This window comes from Diceros bicornis, chromosome 12 (assembly GCF_020826845.1).
Source record: "Diceros bicornis minor isolate mBicDic1 chromosome 12, mDicBic1.mat.cur, whole genome shotgun sequence".
Taxonomy (NCBI): Eukaryota; Metazoa; Chordata; class Mammalia; order Perissodactyla; family Rhinocerotidae; genus Diceros; species Diceros bicornis.
The window spans coordinates 16,459,278-16,486,985 of record NC_080751.1 but is presented as its reverse complement, the minus strand read 5'-3'; the positions used below and the strand labels follow the sequence as shown (position 1 = coordinate 16,486,985).

Genomic DNA, 27,708 nt, shown 5'->3' with positions numbered 1-27,708 from the left:
CTGCCTCTTGGTTAAAGGAGGAAGTGCTGGACAACTCTGTTGATTAAGCTTTAGATTACACTTCCCATCTAACTCAAGACTGTGCCAATATGGATTGACAGTAACAATGAATAATGTTAGCCTGGAAGGCTCATGAGTCAAAGGCCAAACCCAATGTACTATTCATGGGAAAATATGTCAAAAGCCTGGTGTTTGGTCTCCTGCTACCCAAAAGATTGTCCACAACTACTCCTAACTGAAGATCCTTCACTCACTGCTTGTCTCCACATATCTGCCATTAATCCAGTTTAAGGACCCTGAGAGGGCCCACAGTGCCTGTCATCTGTGAGTAGCATTTCCAGACATACAAACTATCTAAAGGGGAGGGCCCTCAACGAGGCTCAGAAGCTATCTCTTTACCAAATACAACTGTGTAAAGAACCAAGTGTCTGTCGCCTACATTCCTGTTCAGTGGGTGTGCTTCCTCTCTGAGGTAAAGCAAAGCCCCTGGAAAATACACAGTGGAGTTCATCAGATCTTCCATCTTCCCTTCAAAGACCTCAATTGTTCTTTATTTCAAAAAATCAATGGGGAGTTTACCTCTTTTAAGACTACCATGGTCTCAACCTGGTTAGCATCCACTACTAGTACTTGTTCCCTCTCCTCTGATTCCCAACCTTCTGAAACAACTCCACAACACTTTAAGAAATTAGATCTCTGAGCTGCTTAAATGATTTTCATAGTGAGAGGATAATGAATAGAAAATGGCCTTCCTAACACACTATGATGTCATTTGGCCCATTAAACATCTGGGTCTTTTCCTAGCGCTTAAATGACACCTTACATGATTTTCTATACCAAAGAGTTGTACTATGCTGGGACGTTATTTCATGAGATCCTGGTCTGGAAAAAGTGGATTCTGTGTTAAATCAAAAAAACCCCTGAAACAGAATTTCTGAGCTCACCTCCTCCCCAGTAAAGCGGCTGGCATGAGGTGAGACAAAGTGTTAGCAGTTCTAGAACAGATTCTCCTCCAATCAAACAAGGACACTCAGTAAATCCCAGAATGTCTTATATATTACTGGCAATTCCTTCTATAAATTTTCCATGATGGCTCTAGTTATTCCTAATGTCCCAAGCAAGGTAAGAGATATACCTGGTTTGCAAGAGGCTGCAGCCGTATCCCAGTAGCAGAAGACCTTATTCATCTGTGCCTCACCCTTGTGTACACTTGGCTTATATGAGGTCAAAGGTCTAGCTCATTGGAGTCTATTCTCAGAAATGTTCCTATGTATATTTTTTACAGAACCAGACCCAAAGGTGTTAGCTCTCCCCTGCTTGGGAATAGGAATTATTTGCTGTCAGAGCTTCCCTTGAGGTTAGAGGTATCACTCTGAAGGTTACAGATGTCTGTCACAACAACTTGGGCAAAACAATTTTGTCAATACAACCAGAAAACACTGCTTTCAAAAACCAAAGGACTACTTTTTGAAGTATTTCAAGTTGACCATCTTATTTACGCCAGGCTGCCAAACCATAGCTAAAAGTTCTTTTCTGAAAGCCTATGTATCAGTGTACTGCAGACTTGACCTTGTCCTGGGGATCCTGCCAGAAAACTCTGCAGCTGTTCTAAAACTGACCAACACAGCATCAACACAAGAAAATGAAAATCTAGACAAAGTGGCATCCCCTTGAAGCACCAGGGCCACCTGAAGAGAGATTTTGGGAAGAGCAGAATGTTAAAATGGCCTGTTTTACAAGCCTGGGCAAATTACACAAGAATGGAAGCTCCACGAGGGCAGAGACCATGTTTTATTCACTGCACTATGCCCACTCTACCACTATACCCACTATAACAGTGCTAGGCATAGTGCTGAATGAATGAATGAATGAATACTTTCTGATTAGGGAGGTCTATACATCCAAGTGCTTGCTGTACCTATGTTAAGACACGGACTATGGTCTGCAGGAACTTTCAGTGGCTCTGTACCTTAAAGAGATCTGTGAAGGTGGTCTCATATATTACTGTATCCTCATCTAATTAGCAAATGCCTTTGAGATATGATGACTCTGGATTTCATTTCTGAAATGACATCTACTCAACATATACATGCTACCCGCATAGATATGCCACCATTTTGGTAGTGCAAATAATCTTTTCCAAGATAACGTGCTTTATGGCTTAAACCATTACTTCCAACCCCACCATCCACATCAGTCATAGTAATGACATCTTCCAATTTCACGAGTTATCAAACTGTTTGATTTCTGACTCTGGTGCAGATGACTCCTAGTTTTATAGGCCATTATTCAAGATTATACACAATCTGAGGGTCAACAAAATATTTTAGTGGAGCACTTGGAGAGTATTCCTACTGACAACATTACTGATCCATACACGTCACTACTAGAGGGTTCACAAACCACTCTCTCAATTTTCCTCCACCAAGAATATCCTTTCATAAAAACTTTCTCCTACTACCTAACCAGACACCTCTCATCTTTTCCACCATGACTTATTGACAACTGCTCAGTAAATACTTGGGAAAACTACAGGCCACCCCCCAACACCCCCCCCCAAAAAAAAAACAAAACCCAAATTACATTCCAGCAGGTTAAGGACCAGTATTAAGAAGTACATGTGGGAGATCACCCTTCTTCCTGTTAAATACAGTTTAAGGGTTGTGATGAAGACTGACACTTGGGGCCTTTTAAGATGTGGGCCTGCCCTACGCCCTGGCCTCCTATGTAGTCTCCTAGTTAGGGGATGTTTAGACTGGTTAGAGTGAAATATTAAAAAAGAAATTCTATCAACTACATATCATTTTGTTATGTGCTGTATCAGGCAAAATAAGTTTTTGACATAAATGGGTATTCTACTGAAGCTAAAATATAAGTGATTATTAAGCAAAGCTAAGATTTTTCCATAGGACCCAACAGCAGTCAAGCAAAGGAGAATGTTCCTCTTAGTGGGAATGTTGTTCATTAGACTTGGGGGCAGGGCAAAAGAGAAGGGAAGGTAATTTGATGTAAAACCTAAAATTTTATTGAATAGGATCAAGATAGGATGGGAAACAGGAGGGGCAGTTCTACATAATTAGGTTCTTGAGTTGTTCTCAGGTTTCCCTACCTGATGTTAACTAAGTGACGGTACTGATTTTACCTATATATTTTCAACAGGAATAGCATCAGAATTTGTTCAACATCTCCAAAGAAATATACAATTATTTCTCTTAGGTTCTATAGTTGTTTTTAAGGCAAGTTAAGTGCCTGCAGTGGAAATGCACTGTGTTTACTTTAGACTGAAGGTTTAGAAATTGGGGAATAACTGGCCTAGAGGGAATGTCAGCAGCTCAATCTAAAAAAAGCCATAGATATCTTGGGATGGCTTTGCTGTATAAGACTTGTTGCCAACAAGCTCCATTCAGGAGATCTGATGCAATGTCACAACTTAGTTCATTCAGCTTTATAAAAACTTACGTATATGGCAGGTAAATAACAGTTAGGGCCACGGAACAGAAAATAATGTGATGCTACTAAAGAAAAGGACACACTGAAACCTTTTCCTGCTACTCAACTATGTAAGGAGAACAGCCGTAAATTAAATAAATAACGAAAATAATTATCTGGGGAAGTTAAGATTTCCTCATAGTAAATGTGAATAACAGAAATGTGAAATGTTTCAGAGTAGCCCGCAATAAGCAGCATTTGATGAGGAGAAGTATAGAATACAAAAAAAGAGGTCCAGGAGGAAGCTGAACAGTAAAAATAAGGAACAAAGAGAAATTAAGGAATGGGGATTTAAAGAGATTAGCCTAATACTTGAGAGGAAAGACAGTCTAGAGTCTAGTTAAATTAACACACACACACACACTCACGTTTTTAAACAAATCTTAAAACCAGCTATTTTCTATGCGTGAAATACCTTCTTCCCTTATCAGTGCCTAACTTTCTCTCAGTTTAACTCTCTACCTTTTTCATGAAATACTTAGTAACTACGTAGGCCGACAAAGACCTCTCCAATTTGCATTTACAGATACAATCTTACTCCTGATTTGCATTGTTTATTTTGCATCATTTATATAAAAGTGTTGTATTGCAACTAGAGTATCAGCTGGAGTCTATGTCCCCATTACCTGAATTTGGGCTGGCCTTGTGACCAGCTCTAGCCAACAGAATGTGGTGGAAATGATGGTTTGCTAGTTCCAAGTGTAGGCCTCAAGGGGTTTGTACATTTCCTCTTGCTCTCTTGGAACCATACTAAGATGCCATGTGAATAAGCCTGGGTTAGGCTATTGGTTGGATGAGAGATCACGTGCAGCAGAGAAGAGTGGACCTAGCTAAGGCATCCTAGACCAGCCAATCTGGCAACTGACCTCAAAGTATGAGTAAGCCCACTGAACTTATCCTAAATTGCCAATCTGTAGAAACTTGAGCTAAACAAATGGTTCTTTTTTAAGCCAATACGTTTTGGGGTAATTTGTTATGCAGCAAAAGCTGCTGAAATAATTGAAACATACACAATGGCTTTATCCTTCCAATGTAATACTCATCACAATGTGCCTTGTATTAGAATCAAGTATTTGCTGATCACCTCTTTGCTCCTGGAGGACAGAGACTCTATTACATTCATTTGTGTATTCCCACAGCACCTAAGTTGTGCTCTGTTCATAGTAGGCACTCAGAGTTTGATAAAAGAAACTGAAATGCAAATCAACTGAAGTTCAAATTCTGGCATGCATCAGCAATATCTACTTAATGTTTAACAACAGAAGAAAAATACAAACCGTACTACTGCTAAAGAATCAAATAACTATTGAGAATCTACTATTGGCCTTATATTGTAATTCCCAATTATGAACCATTAAAGGCCAGCAATTATTAGTACTTGGAGTGTACATGCCACTCCAAGGTAGTTAATAACTGAGTCCTTAAGTTGTCCTTCTCAAGATTTAGCATTAACTCAAATTTGGATTTTCATAGAAATTTGCACATATTTTAGATACATGAATGTGAAGTCATACTGCAATCCTACTTTGATGAACTTGGAAATGTAGAAAGTATAAAGTGGCAAAAAAGGAGATTTTGATTTGTACTGTCTAATTCACATTATTATTAACAGCAGGTTTTCTAAACCCAGAAATCTGACAAATGAGATGTGTATATAAATGTACTTTAACTTTGACCTGCTATACAACTGTAAAATATCATGAAAGCTTGTATATTCAAAATGTCATTTCACTCTTTTCTTTAAGAAATAGGAAATTGAGACTAGACAGGACAGGTGAGAAAGGATGAATAGGTTTGCTATCTACATCTAATTTATTTGCTAATGAAATTCTATAGCTTTTAAATGATACTCTGCTATTATAGTCTAAACAGAGATGATTTCATCAAATATTGCATGTTTTGAATATTTTAAAAATTATCATTCAATTGATAGTGTCTGAAACACTCTAAAGCGAGAGAACATGAAAGCATGATCAGATGAATATGCTCATAAACCAGTGAGGCAAATACACTCAATGACAGTAAAAGAATATCCTTGCTGCACTGCACTGGAGACAGATCCCTTTCTTGCATGAATGTTTATATAACTTGCCTTAACTTTAACTTCTTTCTTTAACTTATGCCATTCTTGTTTAATATTGTTATCTTTGACTTATAAAGGGCATAATGGTTAAATCAGTTAATGAGCTGGATAACTGAATCAGGACCTAAAAATGTGTGGATAGGCTAGAATAAATATCTGTGTTGTTAATAATATGTCTATAAGAAAAACGTAGACCAAAGTTTCCAATTTTGGTCCATAAAATCGACCATATAAAGACTGGATGAGGAATCGGTAATAATGCTACATGTGAAAAAGACTTGATTACTAGCAAATAGGAAGCTCAATAAATCAGGATAGAAGGCCCATCCCCCAACTTGGGGATGCGTTAATAAAAATATAAAAAGTCAAAGGGTTGAAGGTAAGTGAGACAGATTTTAGCCAAGTTGAGAAATATTTTTCTAACAATCAGATTGTCCTAAGATGGACCTTGTGCTCTGGGGCAATGAGTTCTCCTCAAGGAGGATATTCAAGCACGGTCTGGGATGCTGTATAGGCTTTCAAGTATCAAGCAAAGGTTATACCACATGATTTTTAAGATTAACCCCCAACTCCCAAATTCCATAACTCTATTTTAGGATTCCGAAGAGTATATGCAAAAGGACATATATTCAAGGACACTTAGTCACGCCTCATTTGAGGCCAAGATATCTCCTTTGCAAATATACTCCTAGGTTTTCTACCTATAGTTTGAACATCTCTATAGTTCAGAAGAAGTCTCCTTTTAAAAAGATGCTGACCTTAAATAAGTTATCAGAATGACTAAGATGAACTGTAAACAGATAAATATTTTCAGCATAGAATGTAGAAACATAATTTTCTCACAATGATTCAACCCACCTGAGGCCTGCTAATAATGAGCTACAGCCAAAGAGCTGAAAAATTTTTCAAATGATCTAGGATAGAAAAATTTAAGCTGCTTTAATAGAGACAGAAATAAATAGGAATTAGGTGATAGATTCAATAGGAAGAGGCATACTCTTTTATTATTAGTTAAATTTTTGGAGTTTTGGTTTCCACTGCTAAAACATCATAAAAGGAGCTCCAAGAACAGAAATGTAATAGAAAATAGGAACTTAAGCATAAACAACAGTGCCCTCTGAGAGCTCACAAGTACTTGAGCATTCCCTCCCGGCTCAGATCCACCTTATTTTGGCTGTGCTTTCTAACTTACTCCCTTAGTTAACATTTTCTGTGAACACTAGTTGCTTTCCATAGGGACCAAAACCACAAACTAGAGAGAAAGACCACACTTTCTTCTCATGAATAGTGAGAAGGGAAAAATTCTTCCTTGGATGTGTTTCTCCAATGAAATTCAATTTCTGCTTTCCAAGAAAAGCCTATTGGCTCAGAAGTTTCTGAGAAGAAACAGGGAGGAAAAGTCCAACAGATACCACTCCACAAAACCCTAAAGCAAAATCCCAATCTTTCAGTCTTACATCAGCCAAGGGGTTAAGCCTGAATGTCTCAGTTGAATTGCTGAATCCACAGGTGGAAGGTCTTAAGTGTGGAAAGATACTCAGCTCCATTTGTGACCATGCTGAGAAAGCCTTTATGTGTAAGAGAACTCCCACCTCGGCCCCCAAATATTAAGTTGACACACGTTTCTGGGACGCGGCCTGAATCCTCAAACTTTGGCGGGTCTATAGAGACACAATTTTCTGTTTTCTGCTTAACAGGGCTTTCTAGAATTGTCATCAGATGACAGATTACCTACCCATCCACAAGGATTCAGGGGTAGCTCAGGCCATCCATTATGGGTTAAAAGCTGTTCCAGCATGAATCGAGTCACAGTGGTAAGGAGACTACCGATATAAGGGGTCCTACGGCTTTAAGAAATACCCTGGGCATCTAAAAGTTTTCAGAATGCAAACTATGTCAGCTCTGAAAACAAGAGGCACTGCATCATTATGGCAGGAGAAACAAAGCCAGCCCCTTTTTTAAAACAGACAAAAAAAAAAGATTGTTTTAATAGGAGAGAAGCATCAGTCATTGATTCTTACTTCATTCACACTTTCTATCCAACCCCATCCATCTTCAGAGTGAAGAGATGACAGAGCCCAGTTAACTCTCTCCCTTTTTCGGCCCCGACCATCCTGCTCCTCTATACCTAAACCACCAAGGCCTACCAACCCACCCATTTCAATCTGCAAGCAACAGCCCTATGGAACGACTCTTTCTATCTGATGGGCTTGTAAAGCTCAGGTATGCCTAAGAACCAGCTTTCATCACATTAAATAGGGTTCCCTGTTAGGTTAGCATGACTGGTCAGGGCCTTTACTAATCATCTTCTAAAACGACCACTTAGTCACTCGTGGCTGACCACATTCTACAAAGGAGGGGATGGGAAGACTTAGGCAACAGAAAAAAGTCAACAAACCAAACCAACAATCCAGAATATAAACTATTTCATTTTTCTTAAGTGCTGCTGCCCTCATTCTCTGCAAACAAAAGTTCTCCAGGCAGGCAGTCTCTGCATCACTGCACCTGCTTAGCATTGGTTTGCTGAGTTATCTTTTTGCTGTGTCTGCAGAAGCCAACTATAGCACAATGGGTCACATCACTTGAGGGTCACTTGAGTCTCTCTACTCTCTGGGTCCCTCCTCCCACCTCCTGCCTTCCCTTCTACCCACAAAACCTTTAACTCCACCACAGCTAAGGATCCCAGATAGCTAAATAAAAGAGGTGGCCTCAAACACAGGGAAAAACCCTTAGGTCTCCACTGTGAATCGCCAACGCCAATCCCCCACCCCTCCCCTTTTCCTTAAGACCTGATGGTCTCCAGTCACACATCTTAAAAGAAAAACAAAAAACAAAAACACAAAGACTTACTTGTCTCAAGTCGATGAAGGCCAACTGCAGCGTGTCCTCCTGGAACCCAGGCACCGGGCCGGATCTGGCAAACTCTGTGGGAAAGAAAGGAGGATAAAAAGCGCCTTTAACTAACCATGGACAGGGAGATTGGCAGACGGATGACAGGGAAGACAAGAGAGGCTGGGGGAGAGGAGGACCAAGCTTCTAAGGAGTCATGTCTCTCTCCCTTCAGCTTCTTTGTTTGCCCTTCAAAATTCGTGTCATCAAAACACCATTAATTCCAGCATCCTGACAGCAAGGAAACTGTACTAATTCGACCTGAAATTTATTCCCATGAGCCGCGCTAGGCTTCAGAGTATTTGTTTTGTGAATGGACAAACAACTTGCAAAGGAGGAGGGAGTGGGGGAGAGAAAAAAGTTTTTCCTCTCAACACAATAAAATCTTCAGCTGTGAAACTCTTTTCAGTTCCGAAAGCTATTTATATTTTAGATCGCTGAAGGAATTTTCTAATTTCACGCCTGTCACCTCATTCCCCAAGCATTTATCAAAAAATATTCCCTGCCACATCATTCATTATTCCCTCACTGATTATTTGTATTATCTCATGAGTGCATTATTGCTAACACACACACACCCAGCAGCAGAGGCTGCCCCAATCTAGTGTTTGGCTCTTAAGCAAAGGAGTATTTGCAGATATGAAAAGGCCCATCTAAATAAATCTTACTGCAAAAACTTAGACAACCTTTGCACACGTTCATCCTTCTAGTGTAAACTTTGTTCTTGACTCCTACTTCTATTCCACTCTCGAAAATTCTTTTTTCTCTTTCTTCTATCCCAATTTAGTCTAGGTCAAAGAGACCACATGAATGCTATTTGCAATTTACAGTAGCGCCTTGGGTACATGCTCAGTTTATGACTCGGGCTTCTACATCGTTAACAAGAAGACAACTGCATAGGGCTATAGGGACAAATACTAGTCACAGTTAAGAATGTCAAGTTTTATTGTCCCTAAGCCCTGCTTATTATGAAATCAAAAGGTCTTATTTAAGCCCCCTACACACACACACACGCGCACACACACACGCACACACACACACAGAACAAATTCAAAAGTTGGACAGTTACTATGTCTTGAATTCTCTCTGTGAAGCCAAAGTGTGATGGACATTTAACATTAACATCAATCTATTCACCTCAAAACCAACTAAGTCTCTGCTCAACGCGAATGCAAAAAGGAATGTTTTGCTTTCAATTATATTTTTCTCCAGGAATGAATTTAAGAAATTATAGAAAGTTGGTATCACATTTTTCTTTTGAAATTAAATAAAATCCATCCAGATATCTGCATATATGTCTGGAAAACTACTCCCCCAAACTAGTAGCTGGATAGATTCAAATGATGATTTGTGAAGAATGATAGGAATTTCTGTTCTTTAAAAATATTTTCCATCTAGGGGCTTCTTAGACATAACAGGTTTTTATAAAATCCTTGCCCCACTTTAAAAAATAATGCTAACAAATTAAGTTGCAGGATTATGGAAATATTATGTGAAATGAAATTTAAAACAATTTATTAAACCCATTAAAATACAGCACCAATGTATTATACAACTGTATACAAAATATTCTTATTTTATACATTTCAAATAAAAATGACTCATAAATGGAAGGAGATAAACTATATAGCATGATTAGCAGCACTAAGTTTCTATTTGCTTTGAAAAGAAAATTCAAATGCCATTTATAAATTAATTCTATCATATGTAAAGGCCAAATAATTAAAGTTTTAAAAGAGTAAAATTCTAAAACTGTAAAAATACTTGATGAGGGCCGTGTTAATAGGAAGCTTGACATAATCCATCTTTCAAATCTTACAACAGCCATTATCTGTGATAACCTCGTATACAGCAGCCACTCAAGTCACATGTACAACTTTCCCATACTATGGTCCTATAGAAAGCAGTTCTTTGAATTATAGCCACAGCCACCCCTTTCACAGACTTGATTGTCAGGTGGTCAGCTTAAATAAACTTCCCATGCCAGAGAGTTTCATCTAAGGATGGCAGATTATCACTATTGCTCCTGCATGACTCAAGGCTATGCTGCATCATTTGAAGTACTGAAGTCCTCTCTGTCAGCAGGAACCCTACTTGAATCAAAATGCAGCAACTATTAAGGTGTTCTGCTGCCCTACACATGTTCAACTCAACAGAATTACCCTGTGATACATGGTTTGAATGCTTGAGAGCTAGCCACACATTCTTCAATCTCCTTATTGGGCATGCTCCCTGGGGCTAACAGATGATGCTGATGAAACCACTCAGGAATTTGGATGTGACACATATTTAGTTCTCAGAGTCTCACTTTATAGACCTCATTTTTATGACACACTGAATCTTCCAGGTTCCCAGAAGACATGGTGGCCTTTTAGATTTGATTTTGCTTTTATAAATCAAGGAATCAAAGAATGATAATTGCATCAAGGTATGACAAAGTAAAGAGATTAATTTTCATGGATAGCTTTATGGAAATGTCTAATTACTGAACATTCAACTTCATATCTGTATTTTTTATCATTGTTTTATGTATATAATTCTTGTCTTCCCATGTAGATAGTAAACTCCTTAGGGATAAGGACCATATCACAGAACCTAAAAAGTTATTCAGAATAGTAGATGTTCAACACATACTCATATATTAATTAAATAAGTTACAAAAATAGCAAGATTCATTAATCACACATAATCTTCACCGCCAATGAAAATCTCTGGATTGCAAAATGTAAGCCATCCTTACATGAGTATCAATAAGCAGGCTTTAGGAATTTATGAGCTCCCTAAAATTAGGTGCTCAATGATTGAGGGGATAGGCTTTGGGGTTATAAAAATCAGAGACTGAACCCCAGTTACTAGCTCTATGGGCATGAGCAAGTTACTAAATTTCCTTAAAGCTTCACTGTCTTTACCTCAAAAATGAGGGTAACAGTACATTCCTTATAGTGCTGCTATGAGGATTAAATGAAATACATGTAAAGCAGTTAGCAGAGCACCTGGCATATCATAATTGATTATCATTACAATTAGTTTTTTGTGTGAATATGCATTCTCTGGGAAGAAGGTTCATAGTTTTCACTGAATTCTCAGAGAGTTGGTGACCAAACAAAGGTTAAGAAACAATGTTCTACATCCAGGACAAAACATTAGAAGCAATTCAGCTACCATTCAATGATGAGTTAGTGAGTTGGCACTGCAAATTTATTTATAGTCAAATATTTAAATGCTTCACTTCCATAATTATAGGAAGCTGATATGACTAATTACTAGTATATTAGCTATAGCACAGTAATTTTCACTGGTATTATTTTAAAAATTCAATAAATGCACAAAATAGATCTCCTGTAATTTTGTGACACAATATACCCTTAAAAACATGATTGTTCTCCTAGAATCAATTTTTTAGATATATGAAAAATGTTAATAGCATAAGAAAATGTGAATATTTAAAAAACTAAAATGAAAATTTATATATAGTCTGATTTCAACTATATAAAATCTGATATGCATAGAAAACACGACAGTAAGCACTCATTTCATCATGTTAACTGAGGCTGTTACAGAGAAGAAGATTACAAGAGGGTTTTATTCTTCTTTATATTTATGAACTTTTAAAATGAGTATAAACCATTTATAATCAGAGAAAAGGAAATAGAACACACATACACACACCCCAAAATTATTTAGTGGTGCTAATTTAGTAGTACTTTCTCTAGTGACAAGAGATATAACTTGTTCAAGACTTAGCAAACAGGCAACTCGGATTTGATTTGCACAACCAAATTCCCAGATGCTGCTTGACAGAAAGAGAAGAGGAACACTCACATGCGAGGGGGGCAAGAAGACCCCAGTCTGCTGTAACATGCTGATGCATACACAAATTGATTACATGTACACACAAGAAGCCTTTCTTTAGAGTCACGAGTAAAAGCCTTCCTTCTTTTGACATCATAAAAAGGAGTACACACATACAATAGTGGCCAAGTGGAACCAACGGATATATGAGACACAATGGACAAGTCCCTTTCTGGACTTCTCTCCGGATTCCAAGACCTGTAGTAGGTTTTCAGTCTCTAAGTCGCCTAAGCCAGCACCAAAGTTTCCAGAAGCTGGAGTTCTGTAGTGTGCCCTCTTTATCAGCAAGAATATCAAGGTGCTTGTTCCACTAACACAGAACCAAACCCTACCTTTGACCATCTCATGTTACCTGGGGACTGAGTCAAGGTTCCAGAGAGGCTGGCAGGAAATCTTCCTTTCGGAAAACTTGTTCAGGTTAGTAGAGGCCCTGACCAGCACCGACTCATCCTTCAGAGAACTCGGCTCTCCCCAGCAGCTCTTCCCTGCCCTTGTCCAATCATGAAATAGACTCTCAGAGTCGAAGCTGGTATCAGGACCTGACTCCAAGATCCAATTTGCAAATGTGAAAAATCTTTTAATGAAGGAAATATTTTCATTAAAAAAAAAATAAAAAGGAGGTGTACAAAGTTACAGTAAAGAAGGTATATTGTTAATTGAAGATACAAGCGGGGAAAGAAAATCACAAAAAAAACTTACTTTACTTACCAAATATTCAACACTCCCTTACATTCTCATACACACATCTATGAGGTGTGGAAACCATTTTTAAAAACAATATTAATTTCTCAAAAATATCCTATAGGTTTACACTTCTAATAATCTTCATATTATAACGAAATGAAATTATCAAAGGAGAAAAAGGAGGGATTCCACTAATTTCAAAATGCTTTTAGAGTTCTTGAAGGCTGATCTTAAAATTAACTGTCACTTAGAGGAGGAAGGAAAGAAAATTTAAAAATAAGCTTTGGCTTTAGAAAACAAAATATACATTTTCTAAAGAGTAATGAACCCTAATTAGAATAAAATGGGAGAGTCAGAGTTAGAAGGGGCTTTGAGAAGTCAAAATGACTGCTTTAGTCTATAATCTGTATATCTAGACAGGACGTTTGGGAGTTTATCAAAAGCAAGTTGTGGGAAACAGAATATAAAACTAATTCTTCGAATATTTGCAAATTGTCCATAGAACAAGAAGAATTTTCAATGGAAGATGAGCTACAAGGTAAAATTTATTTCAGAAAAGCAAAACTAGTACAATATCTGGCAAACAGGTAAAACAGCAACTGTTGGAGGAAAACATAATTTGTTCAAATAAGAGGAAGCTGACAAGGCAGTAAACAAGATGGTTAACATTGTATACTATTGCTCCCAGTGAACTTCCAGGTCAGACAACGGACAATATAGCATTACCAGCCCTCACTGAATGGATTAGGGGTTTGGTTTTAGCCAAAATGCCAGGTGAGAAAGAAAACTCAGTACCCCAGAGCCCAAAGTATGTTGGGTACTTGTTTACATCTTAAGATCATGTCAGGTCATGTGGTTTTTGTGGGATTGAAAAAATAAGAGCTGCTGTTGCTGTATTAACATAATGGTTTCCTGGTATCTGTCTCCCTGGAGCAAGAGGTAAGGAGTGTGCTAGACTCTGGAGTGTGGCTCTGGGGAAGCTCAAGCGTTCTTGCATCACTGCACAGTGGTTCCACTAAGCTAATTACAGAGAAGGGTTGATGGACTCTACAGGGAATCCACTCAAGGCCTGCTGGTCAGAGAAAGGTGGGCCAGAACATAATGAAGTAAGTAATAAGGAGAGAGATATCAAGGAGACAGAAAATGGTGGGGGTGGGTGGGACGGAAAAGCGCCTTGGAGATTCAACTGACTATACTTGTATAAGTGTGCTTGTATGGACAGATGATCATAAAACATAGCTACCTTTAATTATCTAGGGTATAACTGGGTGATATAAATTATTCTTTGCTTTTACATATTTTAAATAAGTAACTCACTAGATCTCCCACTTCAAGAAGGGCAGAGGAAAGTACAGGCTAACTAACTTATTCTCAAAGCTTCTGTGAGAGAAATCTGATTAAAACTGATAATACAAAAGTCTAATAGCAAATGCCAAGCTAGCATTCCAAATAGGTTTATAAACTGTTTTTAAAGTTTGATTCTTCAAGTTCAATTCTCCAAGCTCCTTTTGCTCTAAAAGACAACTTAAAAGTAGGACAGCTAGACATGGCTTTTTAATTAACAAGGAATTAATCCTCTATAAGCTAGGAAATGGCCACAAGCATAAAAGAACTTTCATGCTGCTGCTAAGTAAACAGGCCAATCAATCTCCATCTGGCTGTCCCTTATACTGTATCATTGAGAGGAAATGAGGGCCCAGGCACTCGCAGTGACTGGTGTCAATCACAGCACACTTGCACCTGGAGAGAAAAGCTGTCTTATGAGGAATAAACCTAGAAAATTAGGGAAGCTGATTTCTATTTATTGCCTAATATATAAGAAGAATCAGGAAACAGTTTAATGAAATTAGTTGGTTGAAGCCAGCAAAGCAGACTAGAAAACAATTCTGTTCAAGATTTAAAAGAAGGGGATGATATAAGTTCCTATGGTTTCATGGGGTCCAGGGGGCACTGGGTGCCTTCAGAGAAATAAAGTGCTGTTGTTTGTGTAAAGAAATAATATTCTAATGACGGATAAGAACACTTTAGTTGCATTCAATAAATTAAACAGAGTGACTTTTGCATTGTGTGATTCCCTGCAGAGAAAGAAGGGTTAAGGAAAGTCAAGACTACAACAAGTGGCAGATCAATGTCATGCCACATAGCATTGGACTCTCCCTTAATATTCTACAGAAAAATAACAGTAAAAAAAATAGCAAAAGACGTCCTAGGACTTGAGTCTACAACCTAGAATCCTAAAGCTGAAAGGAGCATCTGTAACTACTGAGGACTTTTACAGATGAAAAAATTAAGGCCAAAACAGTTAAGTCAGTGAACCAGTTAGAATCTAATCCCTCTAAGTCTGTCCTTCTATTATTTCAATATGCAGCCCCCACCTAGAATGTCTAAAAACAAATACTCACTTTACGCATTCCTTTATATACATATTAAATATTCTTTTCCATTTAGTTAGGGAACAATAAAATCATAAAAATATATAGATCTGTGTAAAGTCATAACTTGCCTCTGAAGTTCCCAACTGCTTCACAATTTTGCAAAATAAGGGCCAATTTCATAAGAGATCTTTTAAAATATGGTGAAAAGAAGCCTCTTCCAATTAGAAATCAGCAGTGCTTTTATGTGTAATCTCTAGGAAAGCTGAGGACCTGCCATGAAAGGAGTGGGTTTCCTGAGAGCTGAGAAAGACTGGTGTTCTGAAGCAGTAACTTTATATCCTTGATATTTTTACTATGCTTTTAAGGACTTAATTTTATCCATGTGTTTGTTCGGCACTGATTATTCTGTTGTATGAACATACACACAAAGCTATACCTATCTGAAATTTTACATTGAAAAGGATTCTGTAGGGCATTTAATATTACAGTGAAAATCAATTCTCTAGAAAAGCACTGTCCAAATAGAAATGCGAGCCACATGTGTAATTTTAGAATTTCTAGTAGACTAAAAAAAAATAAGAAAAATTAATTTTAAATTAATAATAATATATCTTGTTTGACCCAATATATCTAAAATATTTTAATTTCAACATGAAATTAATATTTTAAAAATTATTCATGAGGTTTTTTCCAAAATCCAGTACGTATTTTACACTTACAGCACATCTCATTTCTGACTAGCTGCATTTCAAATGCTCAAACAGCCACTTGTGGCTGGTAACTATAGCACTGGACAGCACAGCTTTAGGTGATGCTGACTGTAGTGAATGTAAATTAAAATGAAATGTGCAAAGAATGATTTCAGATTTTGAAATGACAAAGAAAGAGCACTCCCAAAATCATAGCAATATGAATTCTATTTTTACATTGGCTATGAAATTAGAATTGGAGCAATATTCAATAAAATAAATTAGCAATAAAATAAGTCCGAGATATTAGGCAATGGCTTCTATTCAGCTCACATTTTAAAAATATGTCACCCTCTGAGAAAGCTATATAGTTTGTATATTCTTCACCATGCCTATCAGTAAATTTTTATATTGCCTCCCTAGTAATCCTTATGCTAGTATTCTTATCTTTCTTCTCTTCATCCCATTTTCTCTTTCTTCTATGTATTTTTTCATATTTCTTATTTCAACTTATCCTGTTGAAAGTGGTCTCAAATCATTTCTGGAAAGCAGCAGGGTATAAATTTTTTTAAATGATGATAGTTGATCAGCATCTAAATTTCTGGACAAAGCTCTTTGCCTCTCAGTTTCTCCAGCCAATGATGACAGTAACAATCCTGATCTATAACTGCAAAATGTTTTATAAGTGTACAATATAAAAGAAATGCTGACTCATTACAAGGAAAAGTATTGAGACTCACTATCAGGACTCTTGAACAGGGTGGAGGTATGTCACACTACACTATGAAAAATGCTGAAAGTCAGAGAAATGATTATGGTAGGTTCCACATGGATGTTTCCCAAGTTAAAAGAGCTGGATTTTTTAAAAAGTCAATATAATTCTTTCCAAACTGAAAGTAGACAGTTAATGTTTCTTTGGTATACATTTTATGGAACTTCTCACAATTTTCTAGGAAAACTGAGTCTCATGGTCTAAGTTGATATCCACAGAAAACGGACATATCATTAGCTAAGGTAACTGGGATTCCAAATTTACTTATGTGACTTTGGGCCAATCATATAAGTCCTTAGTGCCAGACGGCTCTGCTGTAAAATGAAGGTAATAACACTTCACTTGCTTCAAGCTATGGCACTGAATCAAATATATTCTTGAAATCTGTGATATAATAAGGAATATATCTGGTCTTTGTCCCCAGCTCTTGGTATAGAGTTTCAAATACCCTTGAAAGTTCCTGAGCAATAGGAATGTCTTTTGTTATTCATAATGAGCTCCTTTTAACCATACCCAAGTTTACGCTAACAAAGTGACTCCCATGGGCCCTTAGATAGTTTTAAGGGAAGGGCTAGACAAGCCAGAAAAACCAAGCCTGTGATTAGAAGATTGGAACCTTCAGCCCCACGTCCAATCTCCAGGGAGGGGAAAGGAGCTGGAGATTGATTTCAATCATGTGGCCAACTATTTATTTGATCATGCCTATGTACTGAAATCCCACATAAAAAATCTGGATACTGAAGCTCAGTGGATCTTCCTGATTGGTGAACACAGTGATGTGCCGGGAGGTTGACATGCCTGGACTCCATGAGAAGACATGGAAACTCTGTCCTGCACCCCTCCTCCCCAGGATCCTGCCCCACGCATCTCTTCCATTTGGCTGTTCCTGAGTTATAGCCTTCATAATCAAACTATCATAAGTACAGTACTTTCAGTGAGTTCTGTTAGTTTTTCTAGTGAATTATTGAACCTAAGGGGAGTGTGAGGAGCCTTGAACCTGTAGTCAGCTCGGAAGAAGTGCGAGTGTCTTGAAGACACCAGAGACTTGTGGCTGACATCTGAAGAGGGGCAGTCTGGTGGAACTGACTCCTTAACTTGTGGAGTCTGCATTAACTCTGGGTAGTTAGTGTTAGAACCAGACTAAATTGTAGGACATTCAATTGGTGTCAGAGAACTGCTGTTGGAACACAAGGTCCAATCCAGATCAAGTGCAATATAACTTGAAATTGGATCTATTTTAATATCTAGGTTATAGCCACACATGTCCTACCATAATTAATATGAAAATGACTGGAATTAGATACAATAAAATAATATTATGCATTTTTTTGCCTACATGGCCACTTCTTCAATGAATCAAAAATTTAAAGATATTAAATAAAAACAAGTCTTCATTATTAGAGACCATTTTCGAAATGGCAAAGTAAAAAGTTCTGCATATCTTGCCCAGAGAAAGTTAACATTTTCTATATTTTCTAGCTTTGCTTCTTTGCTTCATGGAATTGTTCTATTATTAGTGGGGAATTTTTTCCCCCAAAATAGAATTTTAATGTAAAGAATTAAACAATGATCCAACATCCATGTTAAATGTTTGCATTAGATCAATATCAACATAAATACTGGTCTGCCATTCTGGTTACACAGGCTAATGAATTTATTTTCAGAGATCAAGATCTAAACATAGGATCCATCTTACTAAAGAATACAAATTTGCCACTAAGAGCTCAGTTTGGGTGTATTTTCCCCAAAACAAACAAATAAACAAAAGCAAAACAAGGAGAAGAAGAGAATCTCCGTCAGTGAAACCTGAGACCTTAAGCTAGTAGTTGCCTTCAGACCCAAGAGGAGCACTAGAGGACGTCTCAGGCATTTTAACTGCTAGGCACTGCTAAGAGAGGGGGAGACAGTATTTAAAGAGAATTTAGGTTAATTGGAGGAAAAGGAAATGAAAATAATCATTTCTTAAAGTACATAACTTCTTTCCATGATAAACTGGTGCTTTTAAAGAAATATCTTACGTGCTTGGAGGTATAGGAGATACATGAGCATCTCAAGTATTAAAAGCACTCGTCTTTAAAATGGTCCTTATTGAAAAGCCCTCAAAAATGCTTTTCTAGGGGAGAGTAGAGAACTTCACTCTTTTCCCTGGTTAATTGCCTGGAAAGGCGCTTACCCTACACCTTGTTTCCATCCACTGACAAGGCAGACAGCTGACAAAGAGATTCCAGGCAGTCAAAGGGGAAGAGCAGGCCTCAAGCAATCTGACTACTGGGATTTGGTGAAAACAAAGGACGAGACTTCAATTTCTCCAGAAAGGCACATCATTCAGAAAGGAAGGGCAGAGAAAGAAAGAAAGAAGAGAAAGATTACTGGGCAAAATTTACTGATATCTACAAAGAAAATAAAGTAAGAATTATTTTTCTTTTATTCTTGATTACATTATATAAAATGTTTGGCGTTATTTGCAATTAAACAGCCCCAAATCATTAGGCTTAACAATGGCAACATAAAGAAAAATAACCACTGAAATTCTCAGAAGCAATGAAATAAATAACCTCTTTTTTCCTCTCTTTCAAAATTAGTTTCTGGAAGAATTGTTTCCGGAAGAATTGTATGTATCATACAGTATTTGGGACATGCTTCTACTGAAAAATTATTTGTTGTTTATCTGAAACTCAATTTTTTTCCCCCGAAATTCAAATTTAACTGGACGTCCTATTTTCTGGGCAACTGTACTCCTGGCTCGTTTCTATATCTAGTCTTGCCCTTCTATGCAGTTTTCACACTTTTGCCACAGTGAATTTTCTAAAGCAGAAAATGAAGTGACGTCACTCTCATGCTTGAAACATATAAACAGTTCCCTGTGTACTTAGAATAAAGAATATATGTTTTCCTAAGTTTTTCAAGATCTAACAATGATTATATTTCTATCATTTCCTTTTGGCTACCCCACTTCATTTCAGCCTATTTTCCAGTCATAATGAACTAATTTTAGTTCCCTAATATGCCATGTTCTTTATTTTCTCCCAGAATTTATACAAATACCTGCCTTTGTCAGAACACCCTTCCCAACCCACCTCATCCCACTTGAATGGCTAACTCCTAGCCATGTAGTCCAACTGGATATCCTAGTCCAAACCACTCACATATAACAAATGAGTAAAAAGATTTTGAAAAAAATTAAGTGTGTTATCCAAGTTCACAGCTACTTAGTAATCAGTCAAAGATACAGGCCTCAATTCATCCATCCAAGTGTATCCCACCAGTGACCCTACCACACCACCTCCTCCTCCCAGGAAAGGAGTGGAAAACAGAAGTGAAAAACAGATCAACCACTGTTATAGAACATTATAGGCAAGACTTAAAAAATTCTATATCTTGACCCACTAGTGTCTGGAAACTTCAGCTTTTCTAAATGGAAGTGTTGGCCATGATATTTCCCTCACATTTTCCAAATTCCAATCTTAGAAATATAAAATTGGAAATGCTAAGGGGATTTTTGGGTTTGCTTCCCTCTCTCTCTCATGTGTACACACACACACACACACACACACACACACACACACAAATAGGTAAAACAGAGGAAGAGAGAAAGGATAAATTTTTTAAATTTGTTATACTAAAAGTAGACTACATAGATAGTTTAATTAGAACAGTAGAAATCAAATCAGAATCTGTTAAATGCTGAAATGCTAGAGCAGGTAATGAGGGAAAGGCATGAAATTTTTTCTTTTAATATGTCTTATAAAATTAGGACTTTCATCAACTTTTTGAGATATATAAGGTATTGTTCCACGTAAAGGCAGTAGATGGATTAGAATGTCATGGGAACTTCCTGTAGACCTGAGTAGAAGTCTGTCAACTTTTAACAATTAAAATAATTTTTAAATAGACATGGTATTTAATATGATTTCCTGGTTTACACCCCATAAAATGTCCCAATTAAATAGTTTACTGGCCTCAGCCTCAAAGATATGAAGTGAGGGCCAAAGAAAATATGAAATGTATAAAATGCCCCAGTGCAAACACTTGGAGACACGCAAGAGCAGTGAATATATCAGATATTCTTGGAAGACTCTCTGGCTTATTAGAAACATTAGGATTTTGACCTATGTAAGAAAAAGGGAGGTACAACTGGCTTGAATGGAACGAGGCGGCAGTGTTAAAGAAATAATTTTCAGCGGAGGTGATATTTGTTGCTAGTTGATATAGCAGAAAGGCATGGTCATACATTGCTCTGGGGCTAATGGTAAGGTCTCTGGTTTGCAATGATTAAGATGATCTGTTGTTTCTACTGGCTTATTTCTCCATGAAAATGCTTCTGGGTGTTTTCAAGCAAATCATGAGGATGAACAAAAATTTTAAAATAATTGTTTTTTAAAGTTAACAGTAAAAAGGCTTTGGAGATTAAGAAATTGCTACGGTATACTCCTTTAACTGTAAGAAAACCTGTTTTACCAAGTCTGGAACCAGGGTCGAGTGATAGGAAAGTAGCAACAACCACAAGATATTTTTGACTTTTTCTTCTTTGAAATGGCATTTCTTAATCTTTGTGGTCTCTGAAACTTCCAAAGTGTATAAGGTCTCTAAGGTGAGGAAAAAATAAGGAATGAAACCTGAAACAGCTAAAACAGAAATGTAGAGAAAGAGAGAAGGAGCACCAAGTTTGGAATATCACTTAAAAAAAAATCTGGTCCTCTCCTTTTCAAAACCATGCAGCAAGAATATGGCCTTTTGGAAACTACCAGCTGTTTAAGTTAAATCTCCTGCTGAGACCCCCACCACCCAAAATATCCCTTGAAATAAAACCAAGAAAAAAAACCTAAACAATTTCAAAGAGGAATCAGTCATTGTCCTCATTTAGAGATGGGATAAGTACCACATTTACCAAACAGCCAGACAGAATTTAGGGTATTGGGAGAGTTCACCACAGACAAAGAAGCTTAACTGGGAATTATGATCCCTCTTGTAGCAGGTCCTTTGTACACCGTCATCGCTAATACGCCCCACAAACAATCCAAGACAACATTTGCTACCAGAAAAAGTACTTTGTCTGTGTTGGCCAATCTCTGGAAGCCAATAGCAAGGCTTGACAGTGATGTATAACAAGGTTAGAGCAGCATGATCCATCTCCATTTGCTTGACAGGGATGGCATCTTAGGCCATGGTGAGGAAGAGCAGGTTGCCTGCCCTCGCTGCTCAGGTTGGCAGCACCTACTATCAAATGACCAGGTGTCTGGCAACGGGCTCAGGGAGACAATGACTGCCTTATCTCCTGGAATTCAAGGAACTTCAGCCCATAAACCAAAATAACTGCTGAGTGGGCACTACTCACTGACCCATGTCTGAGAAAAGCCCCTCCAGAGGGTACAGGGTCCATCATCCACAGTCAAAGAGAAGTGACATGGCCATTTTAACGGCAGGGAAGCCTTCCATTTGGGTTCTCCATAGCTAAAAAAGGCACATCACAATAGCATAGCACCTAGCATGACAAACCTTGTAGGCATGGGAAGACGACAGCAAACAAAGCAGGGCTTTTGCACTGCTTATTTTTGATGGAAGGAAGATATTTGCAGTTTGTGCTCTTCCCACATCATTTTGGACCTGAGAATTCAAGCTCAATCCTGCTTCTAAAAACAACTAGTAAAGGCCTGGGAAGTGGGGGAGAGACAAAGCTATACAACCCGTAAGTTTCAAAGAAGGTTTTGTATAGGTTGATTGAGAGCTGTGTGCCTGAGAAAATGATACCAGACTATGACCTCTATTTTCATCCTACAAATTCCCACTGCACTTGAGTTTTAAATCTGATTTCTTACATAGAATATCTACAGTATTCCAGGTCTTGCAGAGAAAACAAGGAATGCAGAGAATGAAAGAACTGATGATTACTGTGTGTGTATATATGTATAATTGCCAACTTAATGATTCTCTCTTGTAAATCTGTAAGTTTCACTGCAAATATTGAATCGAAATGAGAATTAGAAACAAGAGTATACAACAAAACTGAGAAAAGGGGAAAATAAATGATAAAACGAATAAAGAAGGATGTGCTCTAACAAAGACCAGTTACCCAAATCCCTATATATTTCCAGTAGAGAATGAAAGCATTATTGTAAAGAAAAGACAAAATATTTTTCTGCTTCCATTAACCAGTCAATCAACCAAAAGACAAAATTCATTAGCCATAGAGCTTGTCTCATGGAACAACTTATTGTCTCCATCATATTAAAGCAATAACAACTAATTATCCTTAGATTTTCACATGTGCAGAGCACTGCAAATTATAGGAAACAAGTTTATTTTTCTGCATACAAACTCAAAGTCTATCATCAATCTTTTTACCTTAATGTTTCTCAGATGGAAGAGGGCAGAAAAGGAAAGCTTGTTTTAAAATTATAATTTAGAAAGATGAGGTTGAGGATAGAAGCCAAGGGATCTGAAATTAATGATACTGAAACACACAAAATGTCCTTCAGTAGTCTACCCATAGGAAATTTACATCTTCAAGCACTATATATCCTCTCACAAAAGAGGAATCTGTAGTTTTCTTATAACCTGGGGAGATCAGCTTTAAAATTTTACTAGGCCCAAACTTTTTCCATTTGTCTCTCTTCAAACCTTATATTCTTAGGATGGCTCTCTTTTTGAGACTTGAAGAGGTACCAGATACTTAAAATACAATTTGAAAAGTGTCCTTTGGATAAAGTATAAAAAATATACTTTAATTGGAAAGGAAGTAAATTCAAAACTTTTCACAAGAATCCCTTAGTATGAAATGGTATCATTTGCTACAATGATTTCACATTTCCAAGATTTATTTAATTTCATAGACAGCCAACTTCTCTTCTTTAAATTTATTTCTACCAGTACTCATTCCTGATAACCAAGTTTCCAAAAGAAATGTATTCACACTCTTTAGTCTCTTTTGAAATTTAGGACTGCTTAACTAATATGTTAACGGCAACTCTGATTTTACCCACAACCGTACTGACATCTCTACAAGATACTATAGTGCTTCAGGTCTTGACTAGACAGCTTGATTTTCTTCCTAAACGAATATTATCCAAAAGTAAATGGTATAAAGCAGACTCTGAGGCAATCTTGTCTTAAAAGAATTAAATAGAAAGTTTCTTTGAAAGAAAAATTATTGACCCTATTCCAGTGGTCATTGAATTTACAAGAGCCCCTGATGGCAATCACTCAAAGCCTGATTTCTGCTTCCATATACTCTGAGTAGAAGTCCCCTGGTGAACATGGCATCATACATGACTATAATGAAAACTATAATAAACATATTTAATAGTTACTAGTGCTTACAAATATTTATGCATGCACTAGGATCTGTAAAGTACTTCATATGCATTAATTCATTTAATTCTTTTACAACTCTCCACAGACACAAAAATATCCACACAATCTTCTCTCTCATGATAAATCGTAGTGTCTTGGAAATTAGAGATCATGTAGCCCAATGTTCTTATTTTATAAACAAGGAGCCCAAGCTCAAACAGGTTTAATCAATTCCCAAGACCATATGGCTAGTTGGTGGCAAAACTGAGGTTATAATACAAGTTTCTTGACTTGCAGCCCAGTAGTGTTCTGACGATGATGACAATGATACTAACAATGAGGATGGCAGCTAACAGTTACTGAGCATTTATTATGTGTTAATTACTCACTTCATCATCACAACAAATCTATGAGATAGCTACAACTGTAACTTCATTTTACAAATAAAGAAACTAAGGTTTAGAGGAGTTAAGTATGGCCAAACTACTAAAAGAAGATTCCGGTTTCAAAGGCCAATCTGTCTGCTTCAATCACCAACAATTTTAGATATTACGTATTAAACAGCTCATATATTGAGAATTGACTGTTGGTGGCAAATATGGCTTTACAATCCATAGAAGTCGGTGGTAGGATATGGGTACTAAAGTTGTCAATCATTGACTTACCAGTTGTACATCCTCCTAAGAGTGTATTCCTTAGGATTCCAACTCTATCTCAGGTTGTCTTGCTATTCACATCACATGACATCCATCCTGAGCTACTTCCTACTTCTACTCCCTCCCATCCTCAGAGCTGACCAAAGAGATCCAGGAACTGAGGTAGTTGCTAAATGAGTCATTTATTTTATTTTATTATTTTTTTGGTGAGGAAGATTAGCCCTGAGCTAACATCTGTTCCCAATCTTCCTCTTTATTGAGGAAGATTGTCCCTGAGCTAACATCTGTGCCCATCTTCCTCTATTTTATATGTGGGACGCTGCCACAGCATGGCTTGATGAACAGTGTGTAGGTCCACGCCCAGGATCTGAACCTGCGACCCCTGGGCTGCCAAAGTGGAGCATGAGAACTTAACCACTACGCCAGCGGGCCAGCCCTGAAATGAGTCATTTTTATTCATTCAACAAATACTTATTAAGCAAGTACCATATGTCACGCACTGCGTTAAGTGCTAAGGAGACAGAAGTGAGCAGGGCAGACATGATCCCTGACCTAACCAATCTACTGTTTACCTTTTCCTTGAATTCTATGAAATCCATATATTCAAAATAAGCCCTCCTTTATTCTTGAACTGGTTTGAATGGATTTTTGTTCCTTGCAAATAAACATACTCTAATCAAGACATTATTAGGGACCAAGCTGGGAAACAAAAGACTTCAGAGAAAAAGCAGAATGTTTGGAACTGGTTAACAGGTGATAGCAAGGAAAAGGGCTTTTAGACTTCCCTTCATTTCCCAGGATGGGAAGTCAACAGTCTGTGGAATGTAGCAGCCAAACTCATAATTAAGGTATTATCTTAAGTCACCTAGGAACAAGTTCTCACTGAGGGTGAAGCTTCGGAGGACTAGGTTGTGCTGCCACAGATCAATTTAAAGAAACTGAAGAATATGAGTCATGTGAGAACTTTTAACAACACTCGGCAACTTAAAATGCAAATGGGGCACTCTGGTCCTTGCTAGAATGCACAGGTCAAGAATCCAGAAAACACAGAACCATCGTGAGGCACTATTGCAATAATCCCTCTCTGTTTTCAGCTGGATAGCTGAGTGAGCTGAAAATGAAGTGCATAAATTGATCTTTCAAGTTATGAACTGATACGCCAGCTGTCTTCATAACCTCACCATAGTTCCTTGATAAACACAAGGGTGCTGAGAGAAACTGTGGAACCTATATCCCTCGGCCTTCTCCAGAATTTGTACCCCCTTGCCAGAGAAGAGTAGCACTCTGCTCTGCTATGTTCTATCCCTTACTGAATCTTGTCCTGTGACTAGGATCTAAACACAACATGGGCTCAAGGGTGATATACAAAATAAGAGTAGGGAAGAAAAGAATTATATTCAGAAGGAAATGTAAGAGTTTTCTAGGGAAATCTCAGCAAAAACAGGCAAAACCGTGTGGATATGTATTTTGTACTCCTTATTCAGGGACGACTAAACATAATCTTGATTGACAAATTAATTATTATAGGGCATCGCCCTGGAGAGGCTTGATTTAATGTACTAGCTAGCAGTCACTTTAACAGTTTGCTTGGTTGGCTGATGCAGATTTGAGTTTAGCACTGGCTTAGTTATTATTTAAGGGCCAGAAGTCCCTTTGCATAATATAAACTTCAAAAGCTGCAAGAGAAGAACAATAGTGTGGATCTGTCACATATGCTTTCCTTATGTTTCTCACCAGGGTACTGAGGACTCTCCTCTCTTCTGTCTCCCCCACATCAGGAAGAGATTGGTAAAGAAATGCCAGAAGCCCTAAGAAAGACCCTCACGGGGAGTGGCCAAAGGTGAATAATGACCTATATGGGATTGGAGAGTCAAGGATAGCTGGTCTCAAGTAGTGCAGAAAATCAAAATAAGTGAGTACAGTTATCCCAATTGGCAGTTGTTTGGGCCTGGTACTTAAAGTTTAGAAAGATCACTTTATAAAGATTCTTTAGTTCAGAAGCCCCAGTGGCAAAATTGTAAGCAAGCCTATTCAAGTTTGCCTGAGTAACATTCACTAAAACATTTCATACCTCAGTCAGAGGAGAGCCTGCTATACCACAAGGTGACTTGCAGCCATTTATTTTACTAAATATATACAAAGAGATGGAAACGTTCAGACTTTTCAGGAATACTGGATCCTGACTTTGAGCTAAAACTAATTCTTTACGGATGCAGAAAACTATCTGATCTTTTAGTTAGAGTAGGGACTTATGGAGGTTAAGTGACAAATGATGTTCTGCCACTATTTTATACATAGTAGGCTCAGTGAGATCATGAATTTATTCTGAAGTTGTTCCCCTAAATCTTGAGTTTAGGCAGATTCTCCACATTGGTTTCCTGACCTGTAAAGTGAGGGCTATTATGGTAAGAATGGCGAAATGCAAGGCTTTGGAGCCCTTGTTCCTTTCCAAAATAGTAAACCAAGGCCAGATTAACTTGACCATCAAAAAACTGAGAGAATTTGGCAAGATGCATTCTGTTACTTTCCTGTTCAAGGACCTTCTGTGCAAAAGACTGTTGGGTCCTGGTAAATGATGGATTACACTAAATTTAAAAAGATGCAATTGCTGCTGCATTTCCTTGCAACCAAATGTCCCCTGGATTTGGCTTAATTATGTAATATTTTTAATATACCAATCTTTTGAAGAATTTGGGGACCTCAGCAGATAACTGAAAACTGAAAATACTTAACACTATAAACCATATAATAGTGGAAGTGGGAAAGAAAATAAGAAAAAAAAAACACATAAAATCATACAGATAAAGAAATGATAATCGCAATAAATAAAATCTCTATGGCTGTTTACAAATGATTTTCTATATATTATCTCATATGACTTCATAACAATACTGTGAGATAAATATAGCAGGGATTAGTAGTTCTAGTA

General features: G+C 37.5%; 1 protein-coding gene across 3 annotated transcripts in view; it reads right to left on the bottom strand.

The window, feature by feature from the left end:
• The window catches only part of EXOC6B (exocyst complex component 6B), a 588,554-nt gene that overhangs the window by 137,503 nt on the left and 423,343 nt on the right, over positions 1-27,708 (bottom strand). For all 3 annotated transcript variants that reach the window (XM_058550958.1, XM_058550957.1, XM_058550956.1), the window contains one exon: positions 8,423-8,496. In XM_058550958.1, coding sequence (XP_058406941.1) covers positions 8,423-8,496 — 74 coding nt within the window. The remainder of the gene's footprint in view (positions 1-8,422; positions 8,497-27,708) is intronic.